Below are 13496 nucleotides of genomic sequence, written 5' to 3' on the forward strand. Positions count from 1 at the left end.
GATTTACGCTACGCCGCCGCAACTTACGGAGCCAGTGCTTTGAGAATACAGCACTTGCCCCTCTAAGTTGCGGCGGCGTAACGTAAATTGGATACGTTACGCCGCCGCAGAGATACGCCGCTGGACGTGAATCTGGGCCTAAGTGTCATTTCTGCCTGCTACCCTGTTCCTCTGCTATCTGCATGAGTCATTTCCGACAAGATTTCCTGATGCCAAGAGAAAAAAAGGTGTCAGGGAGGGAGCTCCAACACAAAGCCTGTGAATGATAGCCTCAGCTCTGTTCCTGTATGCTGTGTGAAGCAGGGGGTGTCCTTTCCCTCCAATCAGCTCTCAGAGCTCTCCTCACTGAGCTCCGTGCAGTGTGTAATTTCAGGTCTCTGCTCCCCTTTTCTTAACAGCTCAGACAAGCTTTATAAATGCTGGGTTTTGAATGGATGTAGATAATAGACTGCAGATAAAAAGGAACTACATATCTTGGAGGATTTGTTTGATCTCTGTATTTCACCTGAGGCCAGTCACTTCACTGGGTATACAACCACTAGTGACTCCCCTCGCCTGTGCTAAAAAAGCGGTTGAAAGTGTAAAAAAATGCCTGTAGAGTAGAGGATAACATTTTAGTGAGGAATATAAAGAAGTCCACATCTCGCTGAGATCTCACTCCCAGTACTGGGTTCTAGCATCTTTTCTCAAGACATGAAGTACTCATAATACTCATAATTCCCTGGAAGGATGATTACCCCTGCACCACAGAGGAAATTCAAACATAATATGTAACATTTTATAGTTTTTTTACATTTTTAGTCCGTGGGCCGGATTCAGAAAAGAGATACGCCGGCGTATCTCCTAATACGCCATCGTATCTCTGAGTCCGGTCGTCGTATCTATGCGCCTGATTCATAGAATCAGGTTACGCATAGATATCCCTAAGATCCGACAGGTGTAAGTGACTTACACCGTCGGATCTTAGGCTGCAATCTCACGCTGGCCGCTAGGTGGTGCTTCTGTTTGTATACGCAAGGAATATGCAAATGAGGAGTTACGCCGATTCAGAAACGAACGACCACCCGGCGCTTTTTTTTTACAACGTTTGCGTTCGGCTTTTTCCGGCTTATAGTTACCCCTGCTATATGAGGGGTATGTGCGGCGTATCCTATGTTAAGTATACGTCGTTCCCGCGCCGAGTTTTGAATTTTTTACGTCGTTTGCGTAAGTAATTCGCGAATACGGATGGACGTAATTTACGTTCACGTCAAAACCAATGACGTCCTAGCGACGTCATTTAGAGCAATGCATGCTGGGAAATTTTACGGACGGCGCATGCGCAGTTCGTTTGGCGCGGGGACACGCCTGATTTAAATTTTACACGCCCCCTACCCGCGGAATTTGAATTCCGCTGGGGGATTTACGATACGCCGCCGCACGTTTACAGGCAAGTGCTTTCTGAATAAAGCACTTGCCTCAAAAACTTGCGGCGGCGTAACGCAAATGAGATCTAAAGATCCGCTCACCTATCTGAATCTGGCCCCGTGTTTCTGCAAGTTGGACTTGGCAAGTGCTTAATGAGAAATGTAGGGCTTATGCCCCGTACACACGACCGGATTTTCTGACGGGAAAACTGCGAGGGGAGCTTTTGCCCAGGAATCCCAGCTGTGTGTAAGCTCCATTGCAGTTTTTCCAACAGACAGCCGGAATCAGCCGAAAAAAAAAAAAAAAAAAAGAACCAGCTCTCTTTTTTCCTGTTGGGATTCCCGGTGGACTTTTTCCAGGCTGAAAACTGACGTTTTTGTCAGTTTTCCTGTGGAGAAAAAGACCAATGGAGCATACACACGGTCGGATTCCAGAGGAAAAGCTCTCATAGGAGTTTTCCCCGACGGGAAAACCGAACGTGCGTACGTGTGTACGGGGGAAAAAGTAGAGAGCAGGCTCTCGGTTTTCACCTCGGAATTTCCGACTGATCTTTTGCCGTCGGGAATCCTGAGCGTGTGTACAGGGCATTAGTGTCTGGAGGAGGCAGAGCTTAATATTGACTTAAACAGAAGACATGATGAATTTTGTTCGAAGATATTTGTTTTCTGAACATTTATTTATTAATGGTTAGTAGGGTCAAGTCGATATTCATTTTCAGTCATATTGATGAGAAAACTCCAAGGCGCAGGATGAAAACATTCCCGTGAACAAATGAATTTCCAACTGTGAATGTGGTTCTTGTAGTATATTTCGGTATTTCATACATATTGTAATTGAAGTCTTTTTAATACAGCTGGGATTTCATTCAAATAGCAGGTTTGGACACATTTGAAAGTACTTTTTTTTTCTGTTTTGTATATAGCATCTGTCAGATTTTGTATCGCCATCTGTGTCCAATTCTGGAAATTTACCTTCACTTTCTGTCCCATATCCAAACAGGAAGTAAGATGAATTTCCTGCAAATGAAGGGAATTCCTTGGAGACCCCAGGTCACCACAACTAGTGTCTCCATTGGAAGACACTCCTCTATTACTTTTCTGGGTACAACCTAATATGTGGAATTTTTTTTGCTTACTCTTTCAATGATAACAGTAAACAGGACAAATAGAGAGGGTGAATCTCTCTAAAAAGGGGCACAGACAGCAATAAAAACTGACCATCATTCTAATCCCTCTCCACTCTATCCAAAACTAAAACACAAGTTTTGCTTTTGGTTATACTTTAAGAGCTTTTTAAAAAAAATTGTTGACTCCATGATGACAAAAAAGAATATTCGAATAACTTTTTTTCAGAATTTCTTTTCAAACGTTTGAATGTATGGCCAGATGAACAGCAGTACGTTCTGGCACTTATTTATCAAGATATTAGGCCGGCTAGACTTGCTTTAATGAGAAACAATCCCTTATGGATGTTTGTAGTGATCTAATTCTTCACTTTTATTGCCCACCTCTGAGAGACTTCAAAATTATCCTTTGCTATGAGGTTATGGACCCTACATTGGTCTTGATGATGACAGAACCTTAGCCCTCTGAAGTATAGAGGAGACAAGGCTGCAGGGAGCGGTCTAGCAGCACAAAGGAGGAGAGGATCGTCAATCATACGTTAATAAGTCCCCTAGACCTAAACGAGCAATCAACCTTTGCAGTGCCCTCAGCCCCATAGATATACTGGGCCAGATTCAGAACGGAGATACGACGGCGTATCTTAGGCTGCATATTTACGCTGGCCGCTAGGTGGCGCTTCCGTATAGTTACGCAATGAATATGCTAATTAGGTAGATACACCGATTCAGAAACGTACGTCCGGCGAATTTTTTTATGTAGTTTACGTTAGGCTTTTTTCGGCGGAAAGTTACCCCTGCTATATGAGGCGTAGCTAATGTTAAGTATGGACGTCGTTCCCGCGTCGAGTTTTGAAAATTTTACGTCCGTTTGCGTAAGTTGTTCGCTAATAGGGCTGTACGTAAGTTACGTTCACGTCTAAAGCAATGACGACTTGCGGCGTAATTTCGAGCATGCGCACTGGGATTTTTTCACAAACGGCGCATGCTCCGTTCGTAAAATACGTCATATACGTGGGGTCACAGTGAATTTACATAAAACACGCCCACATCATCCCCATTTGAATTAGGCGGGCTTACGCCGACACACATACGTTACGCCGCTGTAACTAAGGGCGCAAGTTCTTTCTGCATACGAAACTTGCGCCCTAAGTTACAGGGGCGTACCATATCTGCGATACGTTACGCCGTGCCGACAGATACTGCAATGTATCTGAATCCGGCCCATTGTGTAGATCATGTTTTGCCAGATATTTCTATTTATTCCACTGGCATTGCAACAATAACACCGACTCTTCTGCATCCAGCACTTAAATGAAAGAGCCAAAGCCTACACATACATCACATTACTTTATTCCAGGCATGTACTGGCCATCTGGATTACTTGGAGTATCCCTGTGGGCGATTGTTCAGGGGTCCGGTTTGAGTGACAGCCTATCAAAGTAATGGCTGCGCGGCCCACTCAGCCATTACTTTGAGCACTGCTGTACTGCAGGGGTGGACTGACCTATCGATACTGTGGGGCCCTATAACAGCTGCAACACTAGCACTGGAAGCGGCTGCAATAGGACCTCTTTCAGTGTGCTGTTCCTCGCTGGCCCCTCCTTCACTCCCGTCCATTCTAGGTGCTTGTAAATGATATCATCCAGGGTGGATGAGAAGAGCGGAGGGGCCGGCAGAGAGCAGTGCGCCATGAGAGGTCTTATTGCGGGCATCGGATGAGGCTCCATGATACTCTCATGTTCCCCCACGCTGTTCCCCTCGGTCCTCCACCCCCCCCACTGTGTCCTCCAGCCCCCTATGCTGCCCCCTCTGTCCTCCACCCCCCACTGTGTCCTCCACCACCACTGTGTCACCCTCTGTTCTCCAGCCCCCGCTGTGTCCTCCAGCCCCCCATGCTGTCCCCCTCTGTCCTCCACCCCCCTCTGTGTCCTCCAATCCCCACGTTATCCCCCTCTGTCCTCCCCTCCCACACTGTGTGTCCTCCAGCCCACCATGCTGTCCCCCTCTGTCCTCCACCCCCACTGTGTTCTCCACCCCCCCCCCCACATTGTCCCCCTCTGTCCTCCAGCTCCCCCATGTTGTCCCCCTGTGTCCTCCAGCCCCCATGGTGTCCCCCTGTGTCCTCCATCCCCCACGGTGTCCCCCTGTGTCCTCCACCCCCTATGCTGCCCCCTCTGTCCTCCACCTCCCACTGTGTCCTCCAGCCCCCATGCTGTCCCCCTCTGTCCTTCACCCCCACTGTGTCCTCCAGCCCCCATGCTGTCCCCCTCTGTCCTCCACCCCCCACGATGTCCCAGTGTGTCCTCCACCCCCTTCTGTGTCATTCACCCCGCCACGGTGTCCCACTGTGTCCTCCACCCCGCCACGGTGTCCCACTGTGTCCTCCACCCCACCACAATGTCCCACTGTGTCCTCCACCCCGCCACGGTGTCCCCCTGTGTATTCCACCCCCCCACGGTGTCCCCCTATGTATTCCACCCCCCACTCTGTTCCTCTGTGTCCTCCACCCCCACACTGTGTCCCACTGTGTCCTCCAGTCCCCATGGTGTCCTCCACCCCCACAGTGTCTCACTGTGTCCTCCACCCCCCCTCCATGGTGTCCTCCACCCCCCCACGGTGTCCCACTGTGTCCTCCCCCCCCCCCCCCCATGGTGTCCTCCACCCCCCCTATGGTGTCCTTCACCCCCCCACGATGTCCCCCTGTGTCATCCACCCCCCACGGTGTCCCCCTGTGTCTTCCACCTCCCACACTGTCCCTCTGTGTCTTCCACCTCCCACACTGTCCCTCTGTGTCTTCCACCTCCCACGCTGTCCCTCTGTGTCTTCCAACTCCCACGCTGTCCCTCTGTGTCCTCCACCCCCCCACAGTATCCCACTGTGCCCTCCACTCCCCCCCCCCACAGTGTCCCACTGTGTCCTCCACTCCCCACGGTGTCCCTGGGTGTCCTCCACCCCCCACACAGTGCCCACCTTTGTTTGCAAAATTAAAGTGGGGCGGTCTGGATGATGTCCAGGGCCATATTTTTGTCCCAGAAATATGTAATGTCAGAAAACAGCTGTTGAGGTATAGGGGAAGAGCTGTACCCTACGTAGTTTTCAAAGAGCGTTGCCTGGGCACGTTTGATTTAATCAGTATCTTATATCAAGCTTTCATTTTTTCATCTATAATAGAGTCATTTAGAGCAGGTGCCTCTCTAATTATGAGGCTGGCCAATTTTCCTTTCCATCTGTTAAAAGGTCTAGTGGAAGGTTAAGTATAAAAACACACCATAAAATAAGTGAAAAAACTGACAATGGTGAAGTGTATAATACAACATTTTGCTGTATACTAAATAATAAGAATAATAATAATAAAAAAAAAGAATGTACCATTTCTAAAGAGAAAATAGCGTACATTCTGTCCTTTACTTATTATATCATTTTGCTGACTAACTGAAGTTGATTAGCTATTCACAAAGCCCAGAGAGCATTGTTCAGCGTGAATTTTAATGTCCTGTTGCTATGGTGTTACAGTGTTATGTAAGTGCCCTGTTATAGCTCATTCAAAGGGACAGCAAATGGAAGGTTCAGGGTAATGTCAAGCATAAAAGGGGAGATTTCCTTTTTTGAGGTTGTTACTGATTTTTTTTTTTTTTTTTTGCTGTTCCTTCATGGTTATGCTCAGTTAAACAAAGGCTTGGTGACAGATGTACAAAGCATGTTATTGATGACATTTTCTATCAGAATCTGTAATCTGGAACAGGTATGCAGCAGGTAAAGTCAGAACCCCTTACCTGTATAGTTGTAACTGTTCAGATAGTTAGAATATACTGAAGACGTCACCACATCAGCCAACATTTTGAGAAGGAGCCACCATATTTTTCCTACTTTAATCTGCACATTGCTAATTTTATTTTTTGTTTCCTCAAGAAGAGCTCTCTAAGCATTGCTGAGAGCATCTGATATGCACACTTCTGGCTCCCGGCTGCATCAGAATGGGGTGTGCGATTGACCAATTCCTCTGTTGTCAGTCAAAAAGCACAGCACAGTGGTGACATTTGTGCTCTATCCCCTCTCTGCAGGGCCGCCATCAGGAATTTTGGCATGGGCCCCCTGAAGCAGAGAAGCGGGGGGAGTCATGCAAGTTGAGAAGGGGGGGAGTGTCGCAAATTGAGAATGGGGGGGGGCCGCAAATCGAGAAGATGGGGGGCTGCCGCCACGAATAAAGGTCGGGGGGGGCTTTGGGTGCTGACGAACAGAAAAAAAAGGGGGATGCCATCCGGGGGCCCTGGGGACCACCTGGCCCCTTAGAGGTGGGGGGGGGGGGCTTTGGGTGCTGGCGGAGAAAAAAAAGCGTACCCCCCTGATGGTGGCCCTGCCTCTCTGTTCTTCCTCTGGGTGCTTATGTGAAAATAAAGTGTTTTTTTTTGTTCATGCTTAGCTGCACCTGTGCAGTTGGTTTTGCACAGAGCAGCCCCGAATCCCCTCTTCTCGAGTCCCCCACCGGCTCTCCTTGGTCCTTCTTCCTGCCCCCACAGCAAGCAGCAATTCCTACACCCGAAGTCAAAATGCGAGAGGCTACCATTCATTCTTACTGGTACCCCCAACCCCCCCCGCCCCCACATTTAAAAATGGAGCACAGGTGCAGGAGCTGCAGGGAAATAACATGGTGATTTCCCGGCTACTGCATTTTTAAACCGTTTGGTGCTTTGAAGATCATATGGAGATGTAACCTGCGCACGGTCGTTCCAAACCGATGAGAATGGCTGGACGGGCCATTTCCATCGGTTCACCGCTGAACTGGCTTGATGGTCTGATGTGCGTACACACCATCATTCCAAAAACCGATCGGGTCAGAACGCGGTGACGTCAAACACCCGATGTGCTGAATAAAACGAAGTTCAATGCTTCCAAGCATGCGTCGACTTGATTCTGAGAATGCGCGTGTTTTGAACCTATGCTTTCTGTACTAACCATCGGTTTGGACCGATCGGGCAGCGGGCCATTGGGTCGATTTTAAAGCATGTTTTAAAAATTTGGACCGAAGGAAAACAGACCAATGGGCTATACACACGGTCGGTTTGGACCGATGAAACTGAACCTCGGTTCATTCTCATCGGATTTGTCCGACCGTGTGTACGGCCTGAGTGTCACCTGGTGGTGGAAGCACTACAAATTGTGATTTTGGGGACACTGGTGGAGCAAGTGAATCGTGGACGATTTGTTTCCTTTTAACTTTCTTGTTTCACATATATTTTTATTTTTTAGCCCTTGTGAATGATCTCTTATGGACACTTTTTTTATATTTGATGTGATTTCTTTATGCAGGTTTTTCACCTAATAAGTTTTATGCCACTATATTGATTCATTTTTGTGTGTTCACAATATTGAGTTAAATTTTTTTAGCACTGCTTCATATAATTCTTATATCTAGTGTCACAGATTGCTTAAGCAACTTCTCATTTGTAATTTATGTTTTAGATATCCTATATGATTTTTGAAATATTGCAGGGACCTTTTCCCTGCGTATAATCAAATGAATGGGCTGCCGTGCCAATGCAAAAGTGGGCTGTAAATCTGCAATAGTGTGAACCAGGCCCTAATGACTGAATTTGCAATTATGAAAAGACAGTATAAATAGAAAAAACTTCAGCACTGGTGGGTTTGACCATTTCTTTTTTAGTTAGTAATTCTCCATAGTCCATGTAACTGTGGGGTGTGACGAGGGTGTGAAATTTGCCTATATACTTTACGCTAAAAGGTGTTTCTCCTTCTCATCTTAGAGGCTGGGGTCACACTGCAGTACACTCCGGGTCACAGGAGGAGTCCGGTGCGTCCCCATTCACCGTTTTCAGGTCAGATTTCAGCTCAAATTTTTGACTGAATTCGGACCTAAAACTGACAAAAAGACGCACAGGACTCCTGTGCAATTCACTCTGGAGACGTGTGGACCGGCTCCATAGAGAGTTGGTCACAATCTCCTGCTATGCAAATTGGATGTGGTAGAATGTTAGGCGTTATTGTTAATTTGCATATTGTTTTCTTATAAATCAACGTACTGTCCATGGTAATGTCCCATGAGCTCTAAATATGATCATTATTAGCAGAGTTTCCCTGGAACTTGTTTTTAAAAAAAAATTGTTATAAAAAGTTATGTAACGAGACCCTTGCTCGCTCGCTTCCGCTCTCCCTACACTCCTCTGCTAGTATTGAGTCAGCTTGCAGATCGCAACGTCTGATGGTTCAGTCATCCAAGGCTCCGGGATCCGAACTACAGCTATGTGCCGTTCGTAATCCATTAGAACAAACACCAGGCAGGCTGTATGTAAGTTCAAACAGAAAGACCTTTATTGGAAGTACACAACACACTTTTAAACAGAACTTGGAACATCCTGCCCCCAACAATCGCTTTCCTATTGGTCAATTGTAAAGTACATGTAGTCCTCCTTCAGGTCCTCCTTAGCCATACAAATGAGGACTTGAAAATAAGTCAGCAGGGATTGGTCCGATAGCTTGAATGGGGGGACTGTTATGTGTAATGAGACAGAAGCCCCAGGGGGCAATCGATGTACACAATAGCCAGACACAGAACAATGCTTTTCCTCCAGACCATGGAGACGTCTGGAGGGGGGGGGTTAGCCTTAAGACAGGGCAGAAAACCCCTCACTGTGTAACAGATTTCAAAGAGATACACTTCAGCATTCCAAGGTCCATGACATTACTCCCCCCTGGGAAACAGTCCAACAGCCACAGTGGCACCCCAAACGGGTTAACTCGAGGATGTTGGAAAAGCGGTCTTAAGGTTCCAGGTCTGTCTGTCGGGATAACCCATCCCCATTCCCATTTTGAGGCCCTGGCCGATATTGTATGGTGAAATTGTACAGTTGCAAAGCCAGGCTCCACCGTAGTAATTGCCCGTTCTCTCCCGCCACTCGGTTAAGCCATATCAAGAGATTGTGGTCTGTCATGACGGTAAAAGAGCGTCCATACACATAGGGCTGCAATTTCTTTAGAGCCCAGACTAAGGCCAAACACTTTTTCCACGCCAGCATATCCAACTTCACAGGGTAACAACTTGTGGCTGAGATACGCCACCGGTTTGCTCTTTCCCGTCATCACCAACTTGAGTACAGCTCCCAGCCCGAACATGGAGGCGTCTGGGTCCCCATAGGAGTGGAGTTGCCTTGAAGTTGGCTCTGGCATCGGGTGGTCACGGCCATGGTGGCCTCTGGGGCATATGAGGAAGTTAAATGCCCCAAATCGTTCCCCAAAAGTACTTCTGCGGGTAACTCACGTAGTAATGCCACTCGCACTTGTCGCTCCCCTGAGCCCCAATCCAAGAGGACTTGGGCGGTGGATAAGCATAGCACCTTGCCCCCTGCTACCCTGACTGCAACAGTCTGGCCGGTCCGGGCCGACTGGGGAATCATGTGAGGCTGGATGAGGGTAATCGTAGCCCCAGAATCGCTGAGTCCCTGGGCCGGCTGACCATTAACCCATACTGCCAGCTTGGACAGGATCAGCCTCAAAAAGTTTGCCACACTCTTCCTGAACATCTCGATGGTTGGGCTCGTTCTGGAAGCGATGAGCCGCTGGTCTGAATGGATGAGCAGTCTCTCGGTACCTTGTGGATCGGGTAGGGCAATATCGCTGCAGATGACCGGTTTGGTTACAGGTATAGCACTTAGGTCTGGTAGGAGGTTTGTGTCGGACTGAGGGTCTGGATGGATGAGCAGTCTCTCGGTACCTCATGGATCGGGTAGGGAAATATCGCTGCAGATGACCAGTTTGGTTATAGGTATAGCACTTAGGTCTGGTAGGAGGATTGGGTCGGGCTGGTAAACTGGGCCGAGATAGGGGATAGCGCTCGCTTTTGCCTGACCTTCGAGAGTCCAGATATTCATCGGCCAAAGTAGCCGCTTGCTGTACAGTTCGTGGTCGCTTATTTTGCACCCAATCCCGTACTACTGGAGGAATGTGGTTAAAGAACTGTTCCAAGAGTACTAACTGGGTGATGTCCTCTATAGTATGAGCGTAGCTTCCCTGGAACCAGCCCTTAAGGTTCCGCTGCAGACGATGTGCCCACTACACGTATGTTATGTTGGTTTTTTTCCGGGATTCTCTAAACTTAATCTGGCTGGCTTCGGGTGTAATGGCAAATCTGGCTAGCAGAGCTTCTTTTACCCGGTCATAGTCTTTAGCGTCCTCGTCCTTCATGGCCCTATACGCATCTGCCGCTCTGCCAGTTAAATTACTCGCCAGTAAGGCAACCCAATCTTGGGACAGTACTTCATGTATCTGGCATAGTCTCTCAAAGTCCTGCAGGAATTCTTCAATTTCCTCCTCTACTTCCTTAAATAGTTTGAACGCCCGAAAGGGCAACTTACGGAAAGGTGCTGCATCTTTAGGCGTTTTCTCCGATTGCCGTATTTCTGCCATTTTCTGCTCATGTTGCCGCTATCATTCTCTCTCTTGTCGCTCATTTTGCAGCTGGATGTCTCTAATGGCATTCTGTATGGCGGTCTCTGATGGGTTAGCACCATATAATGCCAACCGCTCTCGAACTCGTTGCTGAAACAAGTCTTCAACTGACCGGGGTCCTGCATCACCATCCCTCTGATCCATCTCGGCTAGCTCACTGATCAGGGTGGCCTTGTTCTTTGTCCCACCGGTCCCTCCACGGCTCTCAAGTTAATCTTTCAGCTTGGTTCTCCTGCAGACTGCATAGCTGGTCATTCATTGTTGTGGTTTGGAGTGTCCCAGTTACTGGAGAGCAAATCCCACTGCTGCCAACCAATGTAACGAGACCCTTGCTCGCTCGCTTCCGCTCTCCCTACACTCCTCTGCTACTATTGAGTCAGCTTGCAGATCGCAACGTCTGATGGTTTGGTCATCCAAGGCTCCGGGATCTGAACTACAGCGATGTGCCGTTCGTAATCAATTAGAACAAACACCAGGCAGGCTGTATGTAAGTTCAAACAGAAAGACCTTTATTGGAAGTACACAACACACTTTTAAACAGAACTTGGAATATCCCACCCCCAACAATCGCTTTCCTATTGGTCAATTGTAAAGTACATGTAGTCCTCCTTCAGGTCCTCCTTAGCCATGCAAATGAGGACTTGAAAATGAGTCAGCAGGGATTGGTCCGATAGCTTGAATGGAGGGACTGTTATGTGTAATGAGACAGAAGCCCCAGGGGGCAATCAATGTACACAATAGCCAGACACAGAACAATGCTTTTCCTCCAGACCATGGAGACGTCTGGAGGGGGGGGGGTTAGCCTTAAGACAGGGCAGAAGACCCCCCACTGTGTAACAGATTTCAAAGAGATACACTTCAGCATTCCAAGGTCCATGACAAGTTATTTTAAAAGTTCCTCCATGTTCATAAAGGCTGCTTTGAATATTTTCAGCAAGCCATATAGCACAACATATACAGTAGAGTCTGGTTTACTGAAGGATTTGTGAATATTCACTCTATGAATTGAAAATTTGCTTCAATTATCCAATCATGTAAATAGCAAAGTCTGTTTATTCATTTCACCTGCACATGAATGGGCATTCAAAGTGAAGAGGAATTATCTTCTTAAGTTATTAGATAATTTAAGTTAATATTTACAAAATGTATTAAAGGAGAAGTAGGGTGGACTGCAAGTGTCAGTGCTGCATTCATTACAGAGTTAATCTCCCCACATCCATACATGCTGTTCCCGCACTGACAAATGCAGCTCCCACAGTGTTCCTAGTCCGGACATATATTTCTGTTATTTTTGTCTTTTTTCCTTTCTTGATTTTAATTGCAATCGTTTTATTTATGTATTTTCCTTGCAACACTGTGTGCCTAACAAGAATTATTTATTTTATTTGATATTTAATAAACACAAGTTTTGTAGTTTCCAAGTCTCATTTTTTTCGGGTGCAAATTGATTTTTTTTTCCCCCATAAAAGCTCATATAGCTCTGCTTCTCCTGTGGGTCACAGAAGTGCACTTGATACTGCACTCCTGTGACCTGTTTTCATCTGATAGCAGGCTAAAGTCCACTGTTGGCTGGCATCACTCAAGCTGTGGATCAATCCTGATGTTAAAGTCGAGATCCACCCAGATACCCAGACCAGCAGCTGGTTCAGGCTCTCAGCAAGCTGTTGGGAGACTAAGACAGCTGCTCCCGCCCCCTCCACAGCCTTGCGCTCCAGTGAGTGCTGGAGGGGCAGAGCAGAGAGCTGATGATTGACAGGCACCACTCTCTGCTCACGGAAGACCAAAAACTGAGTGATCAGTGGTATTTGATAGCTCAGTTCTCGATCTTAAGCCCTGTACACACGATCGGATATCTGATGAAATCTAATCCGATGGATTTTTTCTGCGGATATCCGATGAAGCTGACTTTCATCAGTCTTGCCTACACACCATCAGTCAAAAATCCAATCATGCCAAAATGCGGTGACGTACAACACTACGACGAATCGAAAAAAATGAAGTTCAATGCTTCCAAGCATGCGTCGACTTGATTCTGAGCATGCGTGGATTTTTGACTGATGGAGTTCCATAAAGAGGATGGGATTTTTCTATCGTTTTTTTATCCATAGGAAAAATGTAAAACATGTTCTTTTTTTTTACACCGATGGAAATAAAACCGATGGGGCCCACACATGATCGGTTTGTCCGATGAAAACAGTCCATCGGTCTGTTTTCAGCGGACAAACCGATCGTGTGTACGCAGCTTGAGAGGCATCAGGGGAAAGCTGCAGCTGAGATTATTGCTGCAGCCATCTAGGTGTGTATCAATGTTTGTTATTTCCCATTCCTACACTTCTCTTTTAAGTGAATCAACTCCTTAACTAAATAAGCCACATTTTATTGTACAAACGATATTAGGTCCTGCTTAACAAGATCTAACAATATATATTTTTTCCCTCTTTTAAGACTCCATGGCTCTGGAACACAAGACAATGTTGGTACAATTATCCTTATCAGGTAAGCAGAA

General features: G+C 47.0%; 1 protein-coding gene across 1 annotated transcript in view; it reads left to right on the forward strand.

The window, feature by feature from the left end:
* CERS6 (ceramide synthase 6) overlaps positions 1-13496 on the forward strand; it is a 242054-nt gene that overhangs the window by 148847 nt on the left and 79711 nt on the right. The window contains exon 5 of the mRNA XM_040357813.1: positions 13436-13486. Within this exon, the coding sequence (XP_040213747.1) occupies positions 13436-13486 (51 nt within the window). The remainder of the gene's footprint in view (positions 1-13435; positions 13487-13496) is intronic.

The sequence above is a fragment of the Rana temporaria genome, chromosome 6 (genome assembly GCF_905171775.1).
Source record: "Rana temporaria chromosome 6, aRanTem1.1, whole genome shotgun sequence".
Taxonomy (NCBI): domain Eukaryota; kingdom Metazoa; phylum Chordata; class Amphibia; order Anura; family Ranidae; genus Rana; species Rana temporaria.